Source organism: Pimephales promelas, chromosome 24 (genome assembly GCF_988280905.1).
Source record: "Pimephales promelas chromosome 24, fPimPro1.hap1.1, whole genome shotgun sequence".
Taxonomy (NCBI): domain Eukaryota; kingdom Metazoa; phylum Chordata; class Actinopteri; order Cypriniformes; family Leuciscidae; genus Pimephales; species Pimephales promelas.
The window spans coordinates 9,495,459-9,522,534 of record NC_142792.1 but is presented as its reverse complement, the minus strand read 5'-3'; the positions used below and the strand labels follow the sequence as shown (position 1 = coordinate 9,522,534).

The 27,076-nt window shown below is 36.5% G+C and overlaps 1 protein-coding gene across 2 annotated transcripts; it reads right to left on the bottom strand.

Annotated features, from left to right (window-relative positions):
• Positions 1–362: 362 nt before the first annotated feature.
• shisal1a (shisa like 1a) lies at positions 363–25,448 on the bottom strand. Of its 2 annotated transcripts, XM_039667565.2 has the most exons (5): positions 25,191–25,447; positions 16,668–16,825; positions 11,113–11,326; positions 8,167–8,463; positions 363–1,683 (listed from the first exon to the last, which is right to left on the bottom strand). In XM_039667565.2, coding segments are annotated over exons 2-5 (576 nt in total). In that variant the 5' UTR covers positions 16,732–16,825; positions 25,191–25,447; the 3' UTR covers positions 363–1,682. The 2 variants fall into 2 exon arrangements, with proteins under 2 accessions (XP_039523499.2, XP_039523498.2); XM_039667564.2 differs by lacking the exon at positions 363–1,683 and having other exon boundaries at positions 8,163–8,463; positions 25,191–25,448.
• Positions 25,449–27,076: the final 1,628 nt, after the last annotated feature.

The following is a 27,076-nucleotide window of genomic DNA, read 5'->3' as shown; positions in this document are numbered from 1 at the left end:
GAAATAAATGTAAAGGGGTCTTACCATGAAGTTTCAGAGGTTTTTAGAGGTTTCAGAGGACATATACACAACACTATTAAAGGCACATCAGCAAAAAAGGGCTATATTTCATGTGAGAGGATGGGAAATTATCATGATATAACTGTTTGACGTTTTAGAAGAATGTGTAACTTTAAATAATGCGCTTACACTTTTCATTAAGTTAATGCAGCCCTGCTGAATACAAGTATTAATTTGTTTTTTAAAAGTTATACTGATCCCCAAATTTTAAACGGTAGTGTATAAAAAAATTTCAGGAGGAGATATATATATACACAGAGAGAGAGAGATCGATAGACATCCAAAAACACTGCAAAAGATAAATCTTTATTTCTCCCAGACTGTAACAGTAAAAAGTTAGCAAGTGCAATTACAACTCCAGTGCCCACCCCCCACCCAACCACCATCCCCATAATAAAAACAGAGAGAAGTTGAACAGGTGGACGGCCATATCACACTTCAACTGAGGTACCAACCACAATCACAGAACAAGGTGCTAGGCATGTACTACAGATTTACCGTAAGGCAATTTATAACCATTATAACTTATTACTCCAAAACATAACATATCTCTCTTCCCTCCAAGAGGGGAAAACTATTAGTTTCACCTTAAATAGATAAACGAAATCACAACAATTTCTCCTCTATACACAACACAACTCAGCACAACGCTGTGTGTTATTGCAGGTGAATACTCACAGCCTAACAGTGGCTACTTTTACCTATGTCTAGTTGGTTTCGACTCAGTGCACAAATTCATTAGGGATAAAACAATGATGTCACTGTATTTCTACAATGAAGTGACCGTCAGGAATCTGATTATCAAGATCTACACTCCATGAAGCATTGCCACTTAGTCAAGTTTCAGGGTTCTTTTGGTCGACAAATAACATTTATCTTAATAGTTATTATTATCTATTGCTTTATGTTGAAATTATTTCCCCAACCTAAAATTTCAGTAGCTATAAATGTTTCAGAGTTTTCTAAATCGTGATGTCACTTCCTTGAAACAGAATTAGGGAATTCCGTATAAGAGTCAGTTTTGAAATCTGTCTCTTGCAACATTTTGCCAAAAGTTGAAGGCAAAAAAGCTTTTGTCTATTGTACTATAGCAATGTAAAGTCTCATTCAACTTAAACCAAGCAACTTGGAAATCTGCATCAGGAAATTTTCCGCCCGAAACGTGGAATTCCCAATCTATTGAAATGACTGGAAATGCGCATAACAATAGTAAATGTGCCCGCACCTTAAATACTGTAAGAAGATGTTGTGGTTAATCCTGTTGGGTCAAATTGATTTACGGACCCATCAGTCTCCTCTCTTTCTTTTTGCAAAGTCCTATTCCCTGCATCTTAACTTTCTAAATGACAAGGCAAGGTAGTGGGTGTCAAAGACAACATTCTCATTAAAGTCCTTCGACGGTTGTCGAAAAGTAGATCCAGCTGAAAGTCATTTGCAGCTGTCAGTTTCAGCATCAGCATGGAGAAAATGCCATATCCAGTAGAGCTGCAGGAGGTCGCTGGCACAGTCCGTGTCGTAAATGTAGATGGGGCCAGGAAAAGAGTCTAAGAAAACTAAATCTCCATTTCCTGGCTGTTCCTCCTTTGTCATACCAAGTATATCCTTGGGATCAAAGCTGGATATCTAGAGAAACGGAGAGAGAGAGAGCGCAGATCAAGATTAAAATTTAATCTGTCAGTTGACACCCATATATTTGTGGCTCAGGCATCAGAATTTCTAATAAAAGTATTAAATACATGGTATTTTACAATACAAGCATGTATTCTCTGTCGGTGATGTACGACGATCTTTTAAGGGAAAACAGGATCTCCCAGTGGAACAGATGTGTTGATTAGGCCCTTGTGGATGTTATAATCAGACACCAGCTCTGTAGCCATGGGCAAGCCAGAGCACGATTGAGCTGTGCGTTCACAAACAATCTCAGATTGCATCGCAACCTGTTTACATGTTGATCTACTTCACTGTACGGAGAGACAACACGCTTGCACACATTTTGGATGGCTAATAAGCCCTAAAACAAGTCACACTGAAATTACATTCTTTCCCAAAAAGCTTTTATAAACAAAATGAATATAATGTATTTTAGAAGCCTCAGCTCATAAATATATCATAAATATGAACTGATATGACACATTTGTGTGGGTTCACAATACAAGTGGGCGGTAAGTTAAACACTTGTGGCGTATTTTTTATAACCACTTTGTCTCTCCTTTTCTTAAAAAAAATAACTCAGCTAAAATCTGGAAGTGAATGGGACCAATCTGTAAACATTAAAATATTCATCATTTCAAAAGCAGAGCCACGAGATGTAAACAATGTGCACAAAAATATGATTTTAATGTTAAAAAAAGTCAAATTTTGCTGCCATGGCAACGACTGCCATGATAAAACCCTAAAATTAACCTAAAAATGATGATGTACAAGTTTTGATGAATGTAAGAGCTTTTATAAGTATAAGCTTCACATTTCTGTTTCCTTTTAATATATACAGTATATACTATACACCACTTGTATTTAGTTTTAGACATCCCCAAACTACATTCATTCCACCCTAACATGGATATTCTGTCTTTGTTTATTATTCTTATTGTACATTTATCGATCATTATATTGAAAAAAGTGACCAGGACATTCTTCAAAAAACACTTTGTGTCCCAATGAAGGAAGAAAGTAAACATGGGTTTGAGGTGAGTAAATAATACTCCCTTTTTGGGTGTATGATCCCTTTAAGTGTTGCTTAGTAAATGTCCATTTTGGCAGAGCTAGAACGGGCACTTGACTGCTGGTATTCTTGGCTTGAGTTATTTAGAAGTAGCATAAACATTTGGATCCCTCTGCCACTTGACTGAGACTTGTGAGCCTCTTAAATGGAAATGTCAGATAAAGACAAAACATTAAACCAACCCGTTCCTACAAACTAATCCTGTTTGTAATGATGAATGCTTGCCTCTGTTCGACGGCCTGATCCTTACGCTAGTCTGAACGTGGTCAGACTTTTAAGAATTTAGTCTTGGCAAAAGTTTCGGGAATGTCCAGAGCTTTGGCCTACTTAAGAGAAGGGTCTGTCTGCACAGAGCTCCATGCTCATTTATAATGCATTACAGAACGCTTTTAAGCAATGTAGGTCAGGAGCGCAGACAGGTAGGTTGGTCTTGAACACGCCTCTAAGGAACACACCGTTGTTCATGAAAAGAGTTGAAATGTCACACACAGGTCTTCCCTAACTCTACTGGCGTCCTGGAAAATACTCAAAATGGAGTACACCCTCTCCACAGAAAGAAAAAAAAAACAGTGAGAACATCTGTATTTATTATGTTCACTAAAATCATTTTATTCTATACAAAATGGAAGTACATATATACACATAATTAGAATTACTTATTGTATTTTAAATATATATATATATATATATTTGCACAACACCAGCCAATGATCACAATTGTCTGCCTTTGACCTGCTCTCAAACACTTTATTGTAGCTGAGGTCTGGAAGAGTATGTTTTGTGGTTGTTTCTGCGGAGAGATAGCAAATACACTTTCCATGCACTTCAACGCATTCTCATCCTAGGGCGTCATCTAACTGACACTTTTGACCATGCGTCTAAATCCGACGCACATGGCAACCTTTAACGTCAGTAAGATGACGCTCATCCTAGGGCGTCATGTTACTGACGCTTTTGACCATGCGTCTAAATCCGACGCACATGGCAACCTTTAGCGTCAGTTAGATGTCGCGGGTAGGTTTAGGTCTGGGGAAGGGTTAGGGTTAGACCACTAGGAGGCGCGTCTCATATTGACGCTAAAGGCCATATGCGTCGGATGTTGACGCATAGTCAAAAGTGTAAATTAGATGACACCTTGGGATGAGAACGGGGTGTGCACTTCCAAAGAATGAGGACTCGGAACGAATTGAAAAGGTAAAACCCGGTGCCATCGTTTCTGTTCGTACAACTGCGTACAAAGGGCTGTTTTGTTTCCGACGTGCTGTAAGCGGTAGACCAATCGCAATAGATTGAGCCATCTGACCAATCAGAGCAATGTATCTATTTAAAAGGAGTTTTTTAAGGGAGACCTGATCCTTTATCGAACCATTTCAGACATTGTGAGAAAAGAGGCGATGCTGCAATGTAAATTTTTAAAAAAATTCATTTGTTTTTACATTAGATGCATGTAAACGTATCATAGAAGACTTCCAAAACAAAGAAAGCTTAAAAATAGTATAATTGGGGCACTTAGATTTTTTTTGTTCACTAAAATATATATTTTTTCTTTTACAAAAGAAAAGCTGGAAATTATACACCTACAACGCAGTTAAGTCATAAGCACACTTTTGCTGGAAAACAGCGACATATGCAAAGCATTGCTGATTGGTTTGTTGGCTTGTGGTTTGCAGCACATTCTTACTGCTTATTACAAGACCATCACAAGTCATTTAAAAAAAAATGAGAAAAAACCTCATCTATGTTAGCCAGCTAAAATATAGGCAGAAGAATAAGTTGCAAGGCAATACAATATGAAATTAATGAAATTTTCATTAACTGAAAAGCAGAAACAGCTGGTTATATCTGCATATGTGAAAGAGAGTTCCTCTAAACCAAACACGAGGTCTTAATCCAAACCAAACCCTTCGAGTATGAGAGCTGAGACAATGGTGAGTCACTTCATGCTGAGATATTTACACAAGATGAGCACTGCCCTATGTGTGCAATAGAAATACCAACTGCCCCCACTGGGATTGCCTCCACTCCGCAACCCCTGAGAGATCATTGTTTTGGGAAATGAAGCAGAGGCGTTATGATGGGAAGTGCTCAGAGTTGGTGACATTTAGATGAAAATATCAGTTTTCTCAGACTGGAGTCCTTTCAGAGGAAAATAGCTAAATTAATATGTTTGAATTACAGAAGACTAAAGGCCAATTCACTCCGCACAGACAAACAAGCTGTCCGTTGGGTTTTGAATTTTAAGAAAATAACTGTGATGTTCACACTGCCCCAACAGACACCGACAACAAACGCTGATTGAACATGTTCAGTTTGTGAAAATAAACCCCAACCAATGCCAAACAGATGCCGACAGGGGTAACACACTGATCCGACAAACTGTGCAGAATTGCCCCTAAGGCTCTCAGTATCACAAGCAAATTGAGTGGTAATTTTAAAACAATGCTCACTGCTACGCTCCATTACATAATGAAAATTGAGTGTCGGCTTTGCATAGTGTGTCAAATTCTCTGCTTTATGCACTTTCTAATTGGTTTAAAAGCTTGTTATTAAAGTAGAAGTGCAGACTCCATCTCCTAACATAGCTCACCGATTCATTATTCATATTAAATGCCTGATGAATACGATTGTGATTTTTGTCTGTAATTTCATTAAAACCTTTAGGGTATTCCCATTTTTCTAAATTTCTGTTCCAACCCAATACCATTGCCATCTGGAATCATGATGAGAAAACTCCAAAGCAGATGAGAAATGCAATCACAAAAGCTACGGGAAATCACTATCTCAACTCACCACTAGTCGAGAAATTGCTTAATTATTATCAGATGGATTCCATGAAAAATGTAATTTTATTCAGTGATATGCAATTTGTTTTACTGCCAACAACAGTCCAGAGTCCGCAGGCTGCATGTCGTACAAGTTTGCACTGTAACAAAGCTCTAAACATCACTCTGATCATCACTCAGATCAAGTGTTTTTCATTTGGCGTCACCAATGTGATATTCAGTTACTGTTGGCCCTTATCATCAGAAGTAAACTGACCTCTCTTGTGTGCTCACAAACTGTGACATTAATACCATGACTCAATAGCAAACCTCAGCTTTTACAGTATTATCTATGCCCTCGAGTTAGCGAATTAATTATTTGCATTTTTGTCCCTATGAATGTCAATAGTGTCCAAAACTACACTGGAAATTTGTTGACTTTAAAAAACACTTACATTTTTCAAAATATATTATTTGTGCTAAAAAAAACAGGGTTGATAATAATATATTTAAAACTGTAATAATTAATATGATCTTTTTTGTAGTTATGTCAAACTCTAGAAATTTGCAATAGATAACTAAATGACTGTAGTAGATGGGTAACTACTATAGTATCACTATAGTATTAATGTAACAAGTAATGTAAAAACATGTAACAAGGACACAGAAAAATAAATTGTTACCAAACGTTCACTTCATTTTATTGTAATTATGTTAACGATATATTGCCACCCCCAGTTTCTAATGAAAAATAAGAAGCTTTGCCATTGGAGTAAGTACCAGAAATATCTTGAGGAATATGTTATTGGACACTCCCAACTCCCAAATAAATTAAATATACACAAATCTGCCTGTTATGTCAAAGTAATGACATTTGGACTTTTTTGAAAGTAATCATTCATAATGTTTTTGATTGCTGGAAGAGAATCTTGACACAGTAGACAGTCTGAAGGAGGGTAGAGGGAGGCTTTAACTTCTAAATTATCTCCTGCCAACATCATGCAGATGCAGGACTTTAATTAGTAGCACCTGTGCAACACACAAACACACACAGATCGACCAGGCGGAAGGAGGCAGAGAAAATCACATTAATAAATTAGATTTTGTGCGCTGCTGAGATGGCCATCCAGTGTTAAAGTGATCATTGTCTATCATTTGTAGGGACAAGTTCATGGTGTTGATTTAAACCACACTTATAGTGATTGTGAGCACAGACTTTGATGCTTTGATGCCAATTTACATCTCAAGTGTGCCAGTATTCAATTAACCTTATCCTTCAAAATTCTTTTGGAGTCGAACAGCCAGATGAACGTATCTCTGAGATGCAAGAGCTCTATTTCTCCGGCTTCTTCAAAGTGCGAGACGCATCATCATCACATTACACGCTAGATTCCACTCGCCTGCCTCCAGACGTTCCACTCTCTGATGACAGGACAGGTGTGGAAGGGGAGGGGCGAGAATGAGAGAATGCAAAGCTCAATGGATCGTTTCGGAGTTTAGTTTGCATTTGACAATTCTAGCTTCAAAAAAATTCTAGCTTCCCGGCTTTTGCATTTGTTGCCTGTCAGAGTGTAAGATGTGATCTGGGTGGATAAACGCTACGACAGACATCAATGATATTTCATATTATGATATACAGTATACACTAATGTTCATCGTTCAATCGTGACCTAAGTCTTAGCTAAAATACAGCACCATTCAAAAATGCAAGGTCGATGTTTTTGATAGAAGTCTGCATTTAATTGATCAAAAATCTGTAAAATTACAAACGTTTCTTCTCATCAATGTTGAAAATAGTTATACTGCTTAATATTTTTTTTGGAAACTGATACATTTCTAATGAATTCATTTTCTTGCAACATAAATGTCTTTGGGATTGAATTGGATGCCAAGGGTCGCCGTGTCAAGGTCTTGTCAGGCAACAGTGAGCAACAGATGCAACAGATGGCATAGCGAATGCTACCTCATACTGAGCCAGATTAGCCATGAGGGACCCATGTGTCCAGCACCTGATGTTAGAAGATGTTTTCCCTTCAATCCCATCTGAAACAATTTCTGTGGTGTCTGAGTAGTTCCTTTGCTTGAGCCAAGAATTTGCAGACTTTTAAAAGGTCAGCTTTCCACCCTTCTTTAATGTATGATTAGCTGGTAAGTTCTGTGTTTAAAGTGTTTCCTAGAGTATATCAGATATTAGTCCACAGGCCCTGATGGCGAAGTTCATGTTTTTACTGGCGGACAATAGAAATAAGAAGAAATAAACCTGAGAACATTTCCACGTTAAAGAAGGCGGAGCCTCAGAGCCACACCTACTTATTACGTAATCGCCACAGACTAATGGTTGTTTGAAGGGGTTTATCAGCTAGAGCGAATTTTTAGCGAAAAGTTTGATTTGGCAAGCTGTTTTGAACCCCCGAAACAAACATAAAACGAAGGTTTTGTTCGAAATGACGTCACACCAGTTCTTTGTTCGATTTCATACTTGAAAATCACCAATTCATTCAAGTGTCTGAGTATGACACAATCAAGATCAGAAATCAATTAGGGTTATGCAACAATGACTCTCTGGACATAACCCTATTTATTTATCTGGGAGATCTCCTTTATCCCTGTTCGTTGACTCACCAGGCTGTTGAGGTTTGGAAGGTCAGGAGAGTAGGGCTCTGTGCTTCGCTTCTCAAACTGTGCCGTGGATGGTGGTGGTGACTCAGGCCTGATCCCATGTTTTGTTCATCCTCATGTTGAGTTGTGCTGTGCCATTGACTCCTGGCCCGTTTGAGCCACCGTCCTCCCAGGCCCCATTTCTCCAGGTATACCCTGCACAACTCATAGTTCATAGCCGAGTAGTACAGGAAGTCCAAAGCCAGAAGGATCATGACGAAAAAGCCGTAAATCCACACACCGATGAGGGCGGTGTAGTTACTAAAGCGACAGGGATGACAAAGAGATGGAAGTTATACTTGTGCTCTGCAAAAAGGTCCATTCTGAATGAGAAACAGGAATAGTCATATCAATATAAGGGAGATGGGCCTGTTTTTTCCCCTCATTTAAATCAACTAATACAATGAAAAGAGAGGTCAGTGCCAATGCAGTGGCAGTAAAGTGCTGTAATTGCTTTCCACTGGTCTTTGTGATTGCTTTGGCAGGATAGTGTGTGGGTCAGGTAGACGTTGTACTGCTACCCAGTGCTCTGGGATTCTACAGTCACACAGAGAGATCGATTTGATCTTGAGCGGTGAAATAATATTTTCATGCTTGACTAGAGTCAGGGCATGGTGGCAAGCTGGCCTTTATGTCACTGTTTCATTGTTTATGTCCCATTGTGGGGCTGAAAATTAATAGATTTGTTTTGGATTAGGACTGAAATGTTTCTCTGATGGAGATCTGAGATGCATGACTGAAATAACAAGGTAGTTTCACATGAGTGTATGACATATTGTCTGTTTTGCCATGGATAAATGTCAGAGGGATTCTTTCATCATCATTGCTGACAGTTTGATCTGGATGCTTGGTTCACTTGGGAATAATGAGTAATAAATTGCACTCACAGCAGATGCCAACAGAGATGTTTCAGAAAACGCTGATGCAGGCTGTGACAATACAATCATATAATCACTTTTTGTTTTTCTCAAGATATTGTACTGATATTTTCAATTGTTTTAAATGCATTTATAACGTGACGTATACAGTCATGGATGTATGCAAATATTCAAGATTATGGGGGCCCAATTTAATACTAAAAGTCATTTAATTCAAGGATTTTGAAAGAGGCTGCAAACAAATTATTTTACACATTATTTTTCACATTTCAGAAATCAAGATGGCTAAATTACTAAATTAAATGTTTAACTATGAGTTAAAGGTGAATATACATATTGTTTTGTGAAAATATTTGTATTTCTAATTTATCTCTCTTTTCACATTCAAACGACATTCATATGTAATGTTTAATAGAACGTCAATATTTTCCGAAAATACTTTTTCCCCTTTTTTTCTTTTAAGCTAAATACAATATAAAATTCAGATATTGAATCTTGGTAATGTGTTTATAAAATCACACATTTTTCCCACACTGTATAAATGCAACGTATATATATATATATATATATATATATATATATATGAAGAGTTCAGATGCAAAAGCCTCTAAATGCCATTTGAAATTTTCTTCTTTAATGATGATTTTTATCAAACTTGTATATTTAAGTTCAGTAATTTCACTTAAATAACAATTAATAGGTAATTATCATTGCCATTTAAGTGAAATCACTGAACTTAAATATACAAGTTTGATAAAAATTATCATTCTAGAAGAAAATTTTAAATGGCACTTAGAGGCTTTTGCATCTGAACTCTTCGCTTGTATATTAGGAAGGGGATCCTGCGCAATTGGGCCATCATATTTGGGGGTCCTTGACGTCAAAAAATTTGAATATTGACTTAAATAAACCTGCATTTAACCTATTCTGTCAAAAAATTCTATCTTCTGTCTTTTGCGTGCATGTGGTTTAGTATCTGCATGTATTATGCTTTTTGAACCGTGTTTGCATTATGTGTGAAGATGGGAGACAAAACCAGGCTTTCCGCAAATACGCAAGTCCATCTGATTGTCACATTTTTCACACCTCCCTCAGTCAGCTGGAGGGATAAACAAGCCATGATAATATTCAGAAGAACTGCATCACTCTACAGATCTATGGTCTTGCTGGCTGCTTTAGAGACCGGGAGTAATTTTTCAGACTTCGTTAGTTTAACAGCCGGTGGGGAAAATCTGAATGGCACTGCTAGCCTTCTGTGGTCATTACAGAACAGAAGAGTGCTTTAACTGCACAGCGTATGGTTCAGAACCTTGTCAGAGGACGTTTCGATCTGGTGCAGACTGGCTGTGTAAGGTTAAGATGAACGGACAAGCTACGAATGAATATGTTGGAAATAAGTGAGAGTACACTGTGTATCTTTATCACCCAAAGATTAAAATAACAAGTACAAGAGAAGGTGTGAATGAGAAATATTTTGAATTATTTCACACTATGTATCAGATTTTGTTTGTCATTAAGACTGTGAAGAGTTTGAAATGGAGATTTACATTAATTTTCATTATCTGGGTGTATATAAGTATAGCCTAAATGTATAACAGCATCAGATTATTTTTTTTGTTGTAGTCTTTTAACAAAAATTCCTTTAAATCTAACATCAATATTTCATCATATCATATACATCAATTTGAGTCAGTTTTACTCAAATGGGGAAAAACAAAAAATCAAACATTTTATATAATTTAAACAAGTATCAACATGTTTATGTTATTATGCCAACATCATATTTTTGTCAACAGTATATTATATTTTTTATTTTAATCGTTTTTCTCTTTTTTTGGTCACGTCTTTGTTATTACCAAAACAATTTAATTCAATAATTTTGTTGAAGAAATGAACACTGTTAAGTCTCTTGAAAAATTTAGATGGGGGTGCATCATTTGAACAAATCATGTGGGTTTGGGTTATTGGTTCAGATCCCCAAAATAACAAAGTGCATGCTTGCAAAATACTTTTATTCTGACCAGTTGCTTACTTGTGCGCATAGCTGTCTGAGTTGGTGGTGAGGTTGAGCTGCATCACGCTCTGAAACTCGGTTTCGTTGCAGCAGTATTTGAAGGGCGTGTTGTTATGGTGACAGCAGAAAATGTAGGTCTTGTTGTCCGAGAGTCGAGGGCAGTGGAACCCGAAGTGATAGCGCCCCTTGTGGTCGGAGTAAGGCTCACACACTCTGAAGTGCGCAGAGAGAGCTGCAGAGATAAAACAGAGGAGGATGAGAGAATAAGGTCGAAAAAGCTGAGTGATTTCAAACAGCTCGTGATCTGGTTCAATGTGGGATGAATGACTTCTGATATGCGCTCGATAGAGATTATGAGGGTGGAACAGAGGGAGAGATTTACGGAGCAGTTCTTTCATGTCTCCGTTAATTAGAGCTTTGGCTACTATAAACGCTGCCAGATTCATTAAATACGTCCTTTTTGACTTTCTGTTCTGTGGTACACTTTAACTCTAGAACCATATGCACTGTAAAAGTGAGAGATCACAAGTGACATAACAAACGTGTTCGTCTTGCACCAAAACAGACAGCTTCTCAACTCGTGAACTAACTCTCCATCGAACAATCCTGCCTCCTGTAATTGCTCAGATAATGAAGTTCGCAGAGTCTCAGAAGCATTGTAATGACAAGGCAAATAAACAAGCAAGTATCTTGGTCATTCCTACTTTTCTTTCCCTGTGCTCGTCAGCAATGCCCATAGACTCACTCCCAAAGTGCACCTGCTCATTTCTAAAGCTCCATATTGAGCTTTATGAACAATAAGAAAGCACTGTGCCATCATTTGCATATAGATGAGAGTTGTCTGAGAAGGCACTTTGGTAAGTGGAATGGACAAGAACACTGGATCTGTCAATTTGATGGACCTCACTCCATTTTTACAGTGGATTAATATTTGTGACTGAGGCGTTGTTGCTCTGAACTATACACCAGAGTGTCAGTACTGATCTTAAACTTTGTCTTTGGAAACCACCAGCTATATCAAGGCAATGATTCCCATCCATATTAGAACAATGAATGCGCAGGCCTGGAAAAGACTCGCAAGAACTGGATTGGAAACAAGTACCTTTAACGTTTATTGCCGCAGAATCGAAGTTGAATAAGAGAGCCAAAAAATATTCTGACACAGGAAACAATTTAATGTTTGCTGCATTTGACCTCTCGCTAATGACCAAAACCGCCAATTACTTGAGAGCGCAGGCACACAGAGAGGCTCGTAATGATCGGAATAAATCAGTGCTGACAGCAGTGTGGGCCAGAGAACCCTCCAGTGCCACCTCTGACCCCAAAAAGGGCCCAGTATTGCATGGGAAATTATTTGGCAGTGCTCATGCTATGTATCCATCAACCAAAAGCAAAGGCAACAAGGCAGGTCTTTCATATTTCGAAAAAAGAACAAAAGAAAAAGCTGAGGTGTGAAATGAAAGCCACCTGTTGGATATATTTTCATTCTCCTTTTCATTGTGGCAACAGGAGTATTTAAGTGTTTTTTTATTTTGGTGCGCCAGTTTTCTGTGCTGACAGGCAACACCTCAGGTCCTATATCCAGAAATAAAGTGAGAATGAAATGTGAACGTGTCTGCGATGTTTCCAGGTCTGACAGGTCTAAAATCATAATATTAACCCTTAAAATCATGTATATGGCTGTCTCTTTGAGAGACAAATTTAACAACAGAAACCATTTTTGGTGTGTACACTACTAATCAAAAGTTTGGAGTTTGTAGGATAAGTCAGCATAGATGCATTCAATTAATCAAAACTGACATAAAGACATTCTATTTCAAATAAATGCTGATTTATTTGTTATAAGAATGTATGACAAATAAATGTATTACAGTTTCCACAAAAATATTAAGCAGCAAAACTGTTTTCAACATTGATAATAATAAGAAATGTTGCAGCAAATCAGCATATCAGAACGATTTCTGCAGGATCATGTGACACTGAAGACTGGGGTAATGATGCTTTGCCAGCACAATAATAAATTACATTTCGAAACCGAAAAGTTTTCTTTCAGAGATTTCACAATATTACTATTTTACAGAATTTTTTGATTAAGGCAATTGTGACTTTATATCTCACAATGTGGCTTTATATCTTGCAGTGTTTATTTATTTATTTATTTGTTACTTTATTGCACCAATTACATTTTCGATTTTGTATTTTGAGGTGGAACCAGACTTTTATTGCTTCATATTTTGGTGCTAGTCTTGTTAGTAAAATAAATATCTGGAAATAAATCATGGAATTCTTTTTGTATTTATTGCCCTTCGCAATCTGACAAGCGTTTTCATTCCTCAACAAAACAGAAACGGCAAATCATAAATAAATCTTGCAATTTTATGGTTCAATTTTTCGCATTTTTATTTGTTTTAATGCTATTAATCCAATCCATTAATTGGTCCTGAATACATATTTTAAACAAGAACACTAAACCACAAAGTATTGTTCATTTGCTTATTCGTTCATTCATTAATTGTCACTTGTATAAATAACTACTTCATACAAAACTCATAATGTGTGTCATATAAACAACTAAAAGCAACATTCATTTAATGAATGACATGTTCAGTGAGTAGCCAATCACATTGATTCATAAGTGTTTTTGATTCACTAAAAAATAAACAGAACTGGGTCCAAAATGTTTCGCGAAATTTCAGATTCCATAACAGTGCTGCGGTTTAAAACCGCACTTCAGTGTTTTATCCACATTGATGAAAGAATGCACATTCAAGAACTGTAAACATAACTCAAGGTCATAAATCACTCCATTCTGGTATTTTTTAAACCATGGAATCGGCTCCCAGTTCTAGTTAACATTGGGCTTGGCAACGAACGGCCTCAGACTTTTGCTATTTCAGAGTTCAGCTGAGAGAGACGTGTCTGAATGCTAATGCCTCGTACAAATAAGAAGCATAAGACATTTGCTCAGAGAAAACCAAAGATGAATAGTGAAATCATTCATGCTTATCGAAGTGAGCTCAGTCAAGAGAGTCCGGTAAATATTTGTAGGATACTGATGCTGCCATAAATGGATAGGTTTAGGACTATTAACCTCCGGGAACGGCCGGTTTTGGATGGGTATGTAATGCTTCATAAGCCAAACACGAGCTGTGTGGACTCATAAAGGTGAAAGTTTGGGAGTTTTGGCAGATGAAGGAAGTCAGCATGTGTTTTCTGGCAGTGAGAGCCGATCTACCTGGTTGTGTTTTATAATGATGGTGGACTGTAGCTCTCGCTCATTATAACTAGTTACATGACTGAAAAACAATGAAAGAAATATTAAATATTCACAGATGTTTGAAAACGGGCCTTGTCCTCAAGTTACTTCTTGTGTCTGTTGATGTTAGAATTAACATGTCTGCACTCACTGGAGAATAACAGCTAAATGTTTTATGAGTGACACTGTACTCCATTACTCCATGATGTTCACCCATTAGGACTGAACAAAAAAAAAACTTCTCTACTTCTTTCCATGCTCATTTTGAGGACAGGTTTCGGTTCATTTGAGATATTTATCTCTTCTTGTCGGTTAGACATGGCTCAGGAGTTACATAAATAATATCAAAAGTCTGAGTGTGATACTTCTGGCTCTGCTTGTCTGTTGAAATATTTAGACAGAATTCACTAAACAGTTGTGCCACTTCATTGTACACTCAATCCAGATTTTAAAATGTCCTGATAACAAAGCTGAAATTTGAGCATCATTACTCCAGTCTTCAGTGTCACATGATCCTTCAGAAATCATTCTAATGTGCTGGTTTGCTTCTCAAGAAATGTTTCACATCATTATCAATGTTGAAAAAAGCTGTGCTGCTTAATATTTCAAAAGAACAACATTTATTTAAAATAGAATTGTAACTTTACCTGTCTTTACTGTCAAAAAAAAAAAAAAAATCTTACTGACTCCAAACTTTTGAGCGGCAGTGTGAATATCCTAGTGGAGCAATACAAGAGGGGAATTGCTCTATAAAAATTGCATTATACATTGCATTCATGTATAAATATTCCCAAAATACTCTAAATATCTCTCTTATTCGGTTCCTCTCTCACTCTTACATCCTGTTACGACAGCATAGTCTTCTGAGCTCAATCCAAACACACATCTGTCATCGCCCTGGCCTTTAGTATCGTGGCAAAATCAGGCTTGAGGCTTTTGTGCTGACTGTTTGTCTAATGGGAAATGTGGTTTAGGTATCGAATTCATGTGAGGGCCATTTGATGAAATATTCGGCGGTCTATTGAGCAGATGAACAACTCCTTTGCATAAAAAATTCCATGCACAAAATGGAAAAATACTTATGTTCTACATTACTATATAAAAAATATACATATGTGCAATATAGTGGCAATGCATCATTTAATGTTTATTAAGTTCTAAGTAAATATTTGTTCCATATTAAATGCAGACCACAAATTGCAATTGCTTTTGTGGAATAAATGGATCAGAATACTAAAAATCTGCATATGTGTGCATTCATCATATTTGATAAATATTGTATATAGTATATGTAATATAGTGATGCTAAATTTTGGCTAACGCTTATTGGAACTGCTACAAAAATGGTAAACTTAATTGTTAGTACATTGCATTTTATTTTGCGCATGGTAGATGGCCCATGAATTGCTTTCAATGACATCACAGCCATTATGTTTCCCTCCACATGTGTTAGATGATTGTTGAACAAATCACTGTACACTTTGCCAGTACACTGACAGAAAGGGCAATATAAGCCAATGTTCAATCTCGAATGACTCATGTTGCCAACTCGGATCCTTATAATTGTGACTCAGTCTGCATCAAGTCCAAATCATGATTTCTGAGCACATGTGTCTGAGTTTATTTTCATTCTAATGTAAAATTCAATGCAGCATGCGAATTACACTCGTTTTGGGGAAGGAGAGAGAGTGAGCAAGAAGGGGATTTGAAGAAAGACTATTGAAAGCAAGGCGGCTGAGAGACATTACAAAAAAGAAAAGGTCTGAGGAATATCACTGGAAAAAGAGGGGTTGTGACTTTAAGCGGGAAGGCCTGATAATGGACGCAGAGGTTCTGTTGTTTCTGCTCAATACGTGACTTGGTTTTGCTGTTTCAGATCCTGTTGTTGTATTGTTAGCTATAGTGTGAGGGAAACACTTCAAACAAGCTTGCACACTCTAACAATGAAGGGGAACCACCAATTGCAAGATAAAACCACTGCTTTAAAAAAAGGCAAACGTTTCAATCATGTGACCTTTCTCAATGCCTAGTTTAAGTGTTTCCCTGATTGGAGTTTTTGGTCTATGCTTCTCATTTGGACAATTTTAGATGCGGTGAGTTCCTTGCCTTTCTTCAGCTATAGTGACAGGACAGTTTTGAGTGTCATTTTTTTTGCTTTGCTTCAGCCAAAGAGACATTCAATCTTGCATTGAGTGTTTGAGCATTTTGTGGGCGGAGCAATGAAGGGAAGGGTGTGTTTGATCGGCTTGATTTTAGATATCAATAGTGTTTCTTAGAAATCACTCACTTTAAAGGCATCTATATGATGTGGTCTTACCTGCAGTGGACAGAAGGATGAAGATGACGGTCAGGGTTTTGAAGGACCAGCTGTTCATGGTCATCTCTCAGCCCTCATGAAGAAACAGTGTGAGGAGAGAGAGCAAGTCAACACACCCTCATTGCTCACCGCCTGGTGGTCATTTTATCCTGCAAGCTCTGAAACACACACAAATATAGGCTACAGGTAAACTTTACATTCTCAAAACAAGACAGTAAAATTTCAGTCATGATGCTGTTCCAACATAAAATATAATGGAGTGAAGGATTCATGCATTATTTTAGCAAGGCAATCTGTTTAGCTTGAAGTTAGTTGGAGCTACAGCTGGTGTTACAACAATCCTTTCATTATTGCTGTCAAAAGGGAAATGAGATATGACATGAGATATGCGAATATTAATGAGGGGAATCTTGGCATGAAAAATACCACATGACAAATAGATAAAACATGTTGCAAAGGATTAAATGCGATAATTCTTTATTAATGATTCCATCCAGGCGTCTTTGGTGAAAAGCATATTTTATAACAGAGCAATATGAATAAAGCCTTCCAGTCCCCACACAACTTATAAATTAAAATTCACTGTCTAAAGCCTTTTCAAAGCCTCTATCCTCACAGATCCTGGTGCGACTATCATGAGACAAATAATAATATATACAAAAAAGATGGAATGGAATACTAACATATTTGCTACTGCATGCTACACAGCATAATTGCATAATACAAAAATAATTTATTATATGTGTTAAGAGCTACTGCTTAGTGGTTTTTGCATTGTGTGGGCATGAGTTCAAATCTGGCTTGTGCATTTATTTATAAATAAAAAAAATTGAGTTATCATTTACAGTCGATTTGTTTTTGCCTGTATAGTAGTGAAATGGATGGTCAAGTCAAGCACATTATATTCTGGCTCTCTATATTTGATCAGGTTGCAAGTGGCACATTCTGTCAAATGTTGTGTCATCTGGGTTTCCCATGCATACAGAAAGTTATCGTACAATACACTCTAAGCACAGGATGGGGAAAGTGGCCGGCAGGAGGATCGCATAGATTGAATGCATGTGTCGCACCAACACATTCTCATCCTTTGGCGTCATATAGGTGACGCCATATGACATTTCGTCGAAATACTATGCACATGGCATTCTTTAGCGTCAATATAACACACACTGTTATGGGTAGGTTTAGGTCTGGGGTAGGGTCTGTATGACGCCTTGGGTTCTGTGTGTTATATTGACGCTAAAGGGGGCCATGTGCGTAGTATTTCGACAAAATGTCATATGGCATCACCTATATGACGCCAAAGGATGAGAATGGGCTCAACATGCCTAAGACAGAGATCTTCAGGCAGGAGGAGGGGAAATGTGGCGCAGCTATCGGATAAATGGAACTGCATTGCATAATATGTTGAACTAAAAGGTTTTATGGGAAAATGTCCTTGGTGTGTGAATGTGTCTCTCTCTATAGATTTATATTTATATCATCTATCTTTCTTATCTTTCTCTTTGTGTTTAAACAGCAGTCAGCATGTCTGTGTTTGGTTAACAGCTACACTAACAGCATGGTTGCTCTGAGCTGGCCGTCTGTCATAACACGTCACCATGCCAATCCGCCTCTGTCACCCGTACAGGCCTCTGAATCGCTTGTTGGCAGTCGTAAACACTCCCACTTGCCAACATGGAGGAAACAAACCATACACACACACGCACACACATGTAGTAGGCCTACTTCCTTTAGTGATAAATGAGAGTGAGAGAGACAAAACTGTTTTATTCCAGTGGTCATCTCTGTGTTGTTGTTTTTTTTACTCATAGTTTTCAATACCATGAACTCTCAATAAATAAATAAACAAGTATACATGCTATCAAACAACAGCTATAATAATGATACAATATTTCAGACTCTCTCACAGTTGTTTCACACAGATGACACACTGACAGACTGTTCTATTATAGATATAGCAAAATCATTCATGAAACAAACACCCAATTGAACTACTGTAATAGACGCAGCTGAATAACTGTTGTTTACTGAAATTTGATCATTTTTACTAAACTTTAGTGATAAATGAGTGTGAGAGAGACAAAACTTTTTTATTCCAGTGGTCATCTCTGTGTTGTTTGAGGATGCGCCACAGTTGTCATGGCAACATTCAACTCCCAACTGTCACTCAGAATTCAGAAAATGCCACTGGACCGTCCAGTGCAAACTCATTAGTAATTTAAATAAAACATATTCTATAAATAAATTGAAATAGACATATATAAATACAAAATAAAAGAAATACAAATACTTCAAAATTTACGAGACCCAAATGTGCTGGGTGGTCTCACACACACACACACACACACACACACACACACACACACACACACACCGTGCATTAATATGCAGTCATATTCGCACAAGCCCATGGCACACATAAATTCTCCTTAAAATATTTACTTCCTGACATACTAGTTTAGTCTCTAAAGTATTTTACATAATATTTGATCTTCAGCAAATTAGGGTCCACCCCCCTCCCCTCCCCCCCATCTTGTGCAGAAATGATCAATAATCAACACTGTGTATTAATATATACTGCTTTGTGTTTTTGCGGGAATGTGCAGTTACTGTATCGTATTGCTCCAAAAAACAGCCTTGAGTATCAACAATCAGATACTGCTTTTTCTGCATTTCAAATGAGGCAATGACTGTTTACTCAGGCATTAAGCCATATGTCAGAGCTGATATCTTCATATCTTAATCAAACAAAGAAAGCAGCTCTGTTTGTGTTTATTGTTCCTTTAATACTCCAGCGAGGTCTGATGAGATAACAAACATATGCTGTGTGGTGAAACCAACATTGTACTTTTATATTCTAAAACCAGAAAGCGAAAAACATACGGTAAAAAAAAAATATCTCACTGTCCTACGCATATGCAACAGCTTTAGTGTTACCGTGGAAACTCAGGGACATTCAGAAAGTATGTAAACATTAAAGGGACAGGTCACCCAAAAATACATTTTTTTAAGCCTCGTATTGTTCCAAACCTGTGTGAATTTCATTGTTCTGTGGAACAGCTTTAAGATGTGAATTTAATAATTATAAATTGAAAATTTATTCAAAAATGTATAATATTAATCCGTTGTTTAATTCAATTTTCAATTATTAATTGAAATTGAATTATTTATCATCAATTTAATTAATTTAATGCTTGATTAATCACTTATAATTGTTAATATATATATATATATATATATTTTGCTGAAGAATGTATGTATATGACTTTCACACACATTAAAAGTCATTGGGGTCCAAAACAAAATATTTTATGGACATTTTGTATTCAAAACATAGAGACAGACAGATAAGAAAAAAAGACAGACAAACAAACAAAGAGAGACTGGCAGACAAACAGAGACAAACAGACAGACAGACAACCAGACAGACAGACAAACAAACAAAGAAACACATCAACAGACACATCAACACTTGTTAATTTTAGAGATGAAGATCTGGACCACCCCCCTACACACACACACACACACACCACACAAAGCTAGATGCAGTGTTTTCCTTAGATAGATCAATCCCTCTGAAACAGAAGTGTGGTATGGCTCTGAATTCTCTGACATTTGTGTCCAAATCCACTAGCAGTGTCTCTCCTGGCAGTACATCACATATCGCTTCACAGAAGCAGAGAAGAGTGTGAAGGACTTTCTTTTCCCAGGGCTTTACTATAGTGTGTATATCGATCCCCTCCAGACCGTTGTGCATGTGTGAGACTGTAGAGAATGGGAGACGCTCCTATTGCCTTTGAGCAAACGAGAATCACACAATTCTGCTTGAGCTTCGCTCGAGTCATTGTTCCTCTCTGAAGATCAATTCATATTTATATTCATATGCTCATCCAAACACCCCCTGCCTCCATTGAATAATAGAGTAGCTACTTGCTAATTGTTTGTGTGTTCTGTTGCTTGTAAATTTTTTATTACAGAAAGCTTTGCTAACTAATGTAAGCATAAGGAAACAATGCCAGATTGCAAGAAGATGCAACACCATCCTCTGAGACTTACGACTGTTGTGTGGACAAGTTCCTTTCTGTTTTTCTGGTGTCAAAGGGACGTTTTTTGACACAATTGGGTAGAGGAGGTTTTTAATACCTGGAGAGAGGTATGCATTTGCATTCATCTCAGAGGCAGTTTTTAGTGCAGGACTAGAAGTAAAGCAGACAGGGGAAAATATACAATGAATACACCTACTTTTTAAAGGCCATCATTGAAGAAAGATACTTTTTGTCCACAGTATTTGGATGGACTACACTGTAAAAAAAATACTTTCATGATTTGTAAATCACAACATTTTTTTCTTCTGTCAAAATCAATTTATGTAGTTCCGATAACTTAGTATTTTGAGTTTCTGATGATTAAATCAATCTTCTTCATTGTATTAACTCAATTTTTCCATTTCAATGAACTTCAAATTTAAAGGCAACCAGGTTACTTCCTTTTTTAAGTTAAACCAACAATATTTTTTGAGGATAGATCTGATTTGACAGACTTTTTGATGTCCATTTTAAAGGAGCATTTTTGTGGAAGTATAACTGTATTCAAAAACCAGTCACTACATCATGATTTTGGATTGTTCAGCCCAATAAATCTGACTCATATTCTCTGAAACATGTATATGAGATGGAGCTGGTGCATGCAAGCTCTTACAGCGCTCAAGGCTCAATACACCCGACCGCACAATTCAAAATCAAATGCACCGCAAGACCAAATACAAAGTTATCCTGATTAAAAAAAATGTCCCTCAGTTATTGGTTTTTTGCTTTCTGCCTGGCTTGACAATTTGAAACTGCAAAAAACTTCCACTAACATTCTACCGTGAAAAGATAAAGTCGTTTGTAGTAAATGCAAATCTTTGAGGGTGATGGAATCCATTTAAAGTTTTTATGCAAAATGTCATAGATTGCACCAAAAGATTTTTAATGACACGTTTTTAAGAAAACAAACAGCAAAGTCTATAGACTGCACCCAGGGTTTAATTCTGAGAATGTGTTTGGTTGAATTGAGATGTGCTGAACACTGAGAAGAGAAGGAAGGTTACATTTAGATAACATGAACTAACGTCATTAGCACTGCAGATGGTACAGACTGTTCTCTGCTCATCCCCATAGTTACCATCAATACACCCCTTACCTAAAACCAGAAAGAATGGCACGGGGATACAGACACCTTCAAACACCTCAAACATCAGATCAGGCACTGATGTGTTAGAAATGACCCTTTCTGAAATAATATTGTTGTTTATTGTTGTTGTTATTAACACCTAATTTTACAGTGTTACACGTTACCTGTAAATTATTCCTATACCCTAAACCAAACCCTAATCTAACACTAACCCTGATTAATCATGGTAATTCATATTAAATGTATAATTACATACTAACAAGGATACCTTAAAATAAAGTGTAACTTTTTTATTTTTATAATTTATAATAATAATAATAATATTTATTATTATATTATTAAAAAGGCTCATAATTTTGTCTATAATAATATAAATAGTAAAGTTTTAAAAAGAAAATCATATTAAAATGAGTGTCTGGGGAGAATATGAGCATAAATTTGTCATTTTATTATGGACTTGTTTTATCCTCCATTTTTGTATCTTAAATATTGTAAGATGAAATATTTTATTTTGATAATATTATATTAAAAGCGCTCAATTAAAATATCATTTTAATATTATTAAAAATACATTCATCAGAATGAAACTTTTCTATAGGAATAATAATAATAACAACAATAATAAATCTAAGGTCTTAATTGGTGGGTAAACATTCTAAAGTGAGAGTAGGGAGAGAATTGGTAGGAAAATAGGGAGGTCATACATTTAAAAAGTCAGAAATAACACTGATAATCACTAGTACGTCTTAACGTTTGTGTTAGTTCGACTGACCTGGGTTTCATCCTCCATTTTCAAATGACTGCCCTTTTTAAATGGGAGATCAACAGCTGTAAATACTCTCTTTCTCTGTCCATTTATGCCCAATTCACTCCCTCTCTCACTTTTCATTGCTGTGTTAGTAAAGAGCTCTTTTATTACTCTTCTGTGTCCGTTTTCTGCTGTAATGTGAAAACGATAGAGGCAGGCTTATTCATTACACCCATTAATGCGCATTGTCTTTAAGCGACTCAGATGCCCCTTTGTGTACACCGTTTGTGAGCCTGAGGGAAGACCTATCTGCAGTGTGATCGACTGCTCTTAGCTTTAAGATAGCTGTAACTGTGCCTCAGGCGTATTGATGCTTAAAGCAGAGCATCAGGTGTAATATATGACACAGCCTGGGTGGATCTCAGAAATAAAAGGATTTTTTGCCTTTCAAGTCATCTATTCATAGCAAACTGTTTAGAGACATCCAGAGCGGGTTGTTTGTAACTGAGAATAATGTCTTTTTCTCTCCGTCTCTGTGAAATGCAGATAACCAATGCTGCTGGGGCAAAAGGGGACTGAAATATGGCTCTCATTAATACTATCTCCTCCTAAATGTATTTCTCACCTTAGAGAGATGAGATGTCCAGACTAAAATTAGGAGCCTAAATTTGGCTTCTGATTCAGAGAGAACATTTTTTTTTTTTGATAATGCCACATCGCTGAATTAAAATTTTGGGATTTCAAAAAGTCTTTTAGTGTAGATGCTGGAAATCCTGTTTCATTCACAAAAACATCAACGCTGTGAGGAGATGCATCAGCTCACATCCTGCACGTGTTTCCTTTGGGGGGGAGTGTTTCTTAGATACTAATGATCAACCATTGATATTTAATGGTATTACACGGCTTTCTGGAATAGTTGATTCTGATTGGTCAATCACAGCATTCAGCTGATATTTCCTAGTATTTGCTGCCATCCGTGGGAATATCAGACCACACATGGTAAATGAAACCAACACTACTTTCAAGTCTTTCGTATTGCTGACTCTTGTTTCATGCAAACCCAACCGCTGCCATATCGCATCACTCAGTTATTGTTAACTAAAACTAAAACTATTAAAAATCGCGTTCAGTAATCAAAATAAAACTTAAATAAATTAAAATATAATAGATGAAAAAATTAAATATTAGAAACGTTGCCATGGCAGCTTACTGAATAAGTATACAAAAAATACTAAAACTGAAATAAAACTAAGTATTTTTTGAATTTACAAAAAAAAACAAAAAAAAAACAAAAAACAAATAAAGGACTAAACCTTGAAGTAAAATGTAAAATAGATATATAAAAATAAAAGCTACTTCAACATATTAATACATACTATTATAGTAGTACTATTATAGTAGCCTATATAAATAATATAAAATAACCCTGCTGTAGTGAGAATGACCTCAGATTTTAGTTACTATCATATAATTTTAATATTAAAATGTAATATGTTTATATTTTGGATGCAATTAATTGTTGCCCAGCCCTAATATATATATTATTTTGTATATATAAATACACACACATGCATGTATATATAAGATTTAAGAAATATTTGCATGTATATACTTTATATATATTTATACAAAATTCATATTATGTATAAATATAAATATCTGATATATTAATAACACATTTTTCTTAATTATATACATGCATGTGTGTTTATTTATATATACAATGCACACATATATTATGCACAAATATACGCACACATATATTATGTAAACACAAACTTTTATTTTGGATTAATCGTTGCCCAGACCCATATATATATATAATTTATGCCCTTATAAGCTTAAACAAAAAGTTTCAAACCCCAAAAGTGGTTTGTAGTATTCTGGTCATGTCAGTCACTACTGTACATGTGTCTAATCAAGCTGTGAGGGTTTCTGACATGCCGTGGCACTCTATAAAAACCAGCTTGAGGGCTCCATCCAAAATCACTCATCAGTGCTCTGAGGATACATTCTGATAAACTAAAGTATGCTTGAGTATAGCAACTGACATCTCAGCTACTCAAAGAGATAAGAGAGCTGTCAAACACGTAGACTCACATAGTCTGAGAAATAACCGAAGTGGGGAACCCAATTAGCAGTTGTGAACTGCTGCCCGGGATGCTTCTGTCAACCACAAATGCACACAGAGATTAAATGGATGCCCATCTGCTGCTGACGTAAACAAGTTCATTACATTTCCCCCTGATCTTTCCACACTCTTGTCTCCAAGTTACCATCTCTCCCAACGTTCCCTTTCCACTGCCGAGCAAACGGAATATTTAAACACTCAAGAAACACAAACAACTGAGCAGTTCCCTTTTTAACCTGTGTGATTATCTAAAGCGTGAAGAGCTGATCATCATGTGTCTGCTCCAGCGTTCCCACAATATTCCACATTAGCTGCCAATGTGTATTCAGTAACACTGTAACTTGAGTGCAAAAAATCCAATATGTTCCAAGTTCAGCACATGAGAGTTAAGCAGGGATTGTCTGTGCTAATGAAAACAGACTGAAAAGTGCATGTTTCATGTTAATGAGAAGCAGAGAGTCAGTCTTACCTCTTTCTGTGTCTCCTTCTCTTGAAGAGCCAGTTTGCTTGATGTTACAGCATGTTGAATGAGACTCTCCAGTGGAGTGCGCCACACATGCACAGGTACACACTCATCCTGTTGTTTCCAGCAAGCGTTCAGGCTGTCATCTGAATGAGAAGATGAACGGAGGTAAAGGGGAGGAGAGGAAACACGCACTTCTGCCCTCTACCTTCCATGCGCTGGATCCCTGCACTTAAACTGAGCGCAGACAGAGCGAGTGAGAGAGGGAGAGGCAGAGAGGATGAGAGGGAGCGTGTGTGTGTGTGTGTATTTATGTGTGGGTTAAGTTTTGCCTATATTGAGGAGATAGTAAAACCTGAAATCACCTTCATCTTTTGAAGAAATTAATGGTATCCATTAGGAAAATGGCTTAAAGCATGTTGAATAGTGTGAATTAAAATATATGCTGAAAATAGTTTGGAATAGGTTTGCAAGTTAAATTATTTACTTAAAGTACACACTGAGCATTTTATACATTTAAAATTTACATTTTATTTTAACTTCAGTAAGCACATCAAATATTTTACAATTTTTGTGCTCTGTTTGAATGCTTTATTTTTATATAGGAATGCACAATAAATTGGTTCCATATGGGTTGTTGGTGATATTATATTATTTATTTTTGTTTTTATTTACTGGCCCTTGTTGGATATATATATGCGTGCCATAAATGGATATTTCTTTACGCATAATTTTTTTTTATTTTAATAATTAATTTATAAGCATTTGAAACAATTGTTTAAAGGCTTATTATTAATATATGTATAAAAACATTTTTTATTTATTTATTTATGTAGGCCTGTTATAAAATAGAAATATTCAGTTATCTGCCATAACATGAAAATAATTTTCAGTTTATTGGTACCCACCAGAATTGTAATATTTATAGAATATAATATATTAAAAATGTAATATATATTGAAATTAATATAAAGCACAATAGACACACATCGATGTGGGTGAATGCTTCTGAGTATGTGTGTGTGTGGGTGAGTTATTCACCATGTGTAGCAGGATCTGGATATAGTCCAACAGTTGAAGGCAGAAGGTCAGTGTTGGCTCACTAATGAGGGATGGTCTGTGTGTGATTCTGACAGCTCGCTAGAGCTCAATCAACCGATCTTTCTCTAACACACACACTCATCCCCCTCGGTACATCTCAAAATCACCCATTCCGTGGACGAAGATCTCCACTTTCTAATAGAAAAGAGAGAGACAGAGAGAAATCGTCGCAAATGTGTGTGTGAGGTCAAGATCTTTCTGTCCTCATCTGACCCAAATGAGAACATTCAAAACCCAATAGCAATACACTATAGCTCTCTCTGTTGTGAAGCATCAGTATTACATTTATTCTACTTGATATATGTGTGAAGCTGGAATACAAAACAGAGGCTTGAAAGCTAGAAGGTCTTATAAACGACTGGATACTCAATGAAACAGATGCAAGGCGAACATGGGTCATTGCAGGATAAGGGAAAGTCTCTGTATATGTTGTGTGGTTACATTTATACATTTAGGTTATCTGATATTTAGTAAAGACATGAAAGTGTGTGCACATCCCTGTCCACACTCTCAAATCTAGAAAGAAAGTTATTAGCTGCCATTATAAAGACTTGTCTCTGTAAGAAATGCCCATATGCAGAACTACGGTAAAAAGACACATATGTTTCTCTTCAAAGCAATAAACTAAAGAGCATTATGCATAAATCTTAAACGACATAGATCCTAAACTAGTCATTTAAACTGCTGGGTTGTTTTAACCCAATTTTGGGTAAAATATGGACCAACCCAGCCATTGGGTTAAAAATGTAATTTGGCTGGGTTTGTCCATATTTTACCCAAAATTGGGTTAA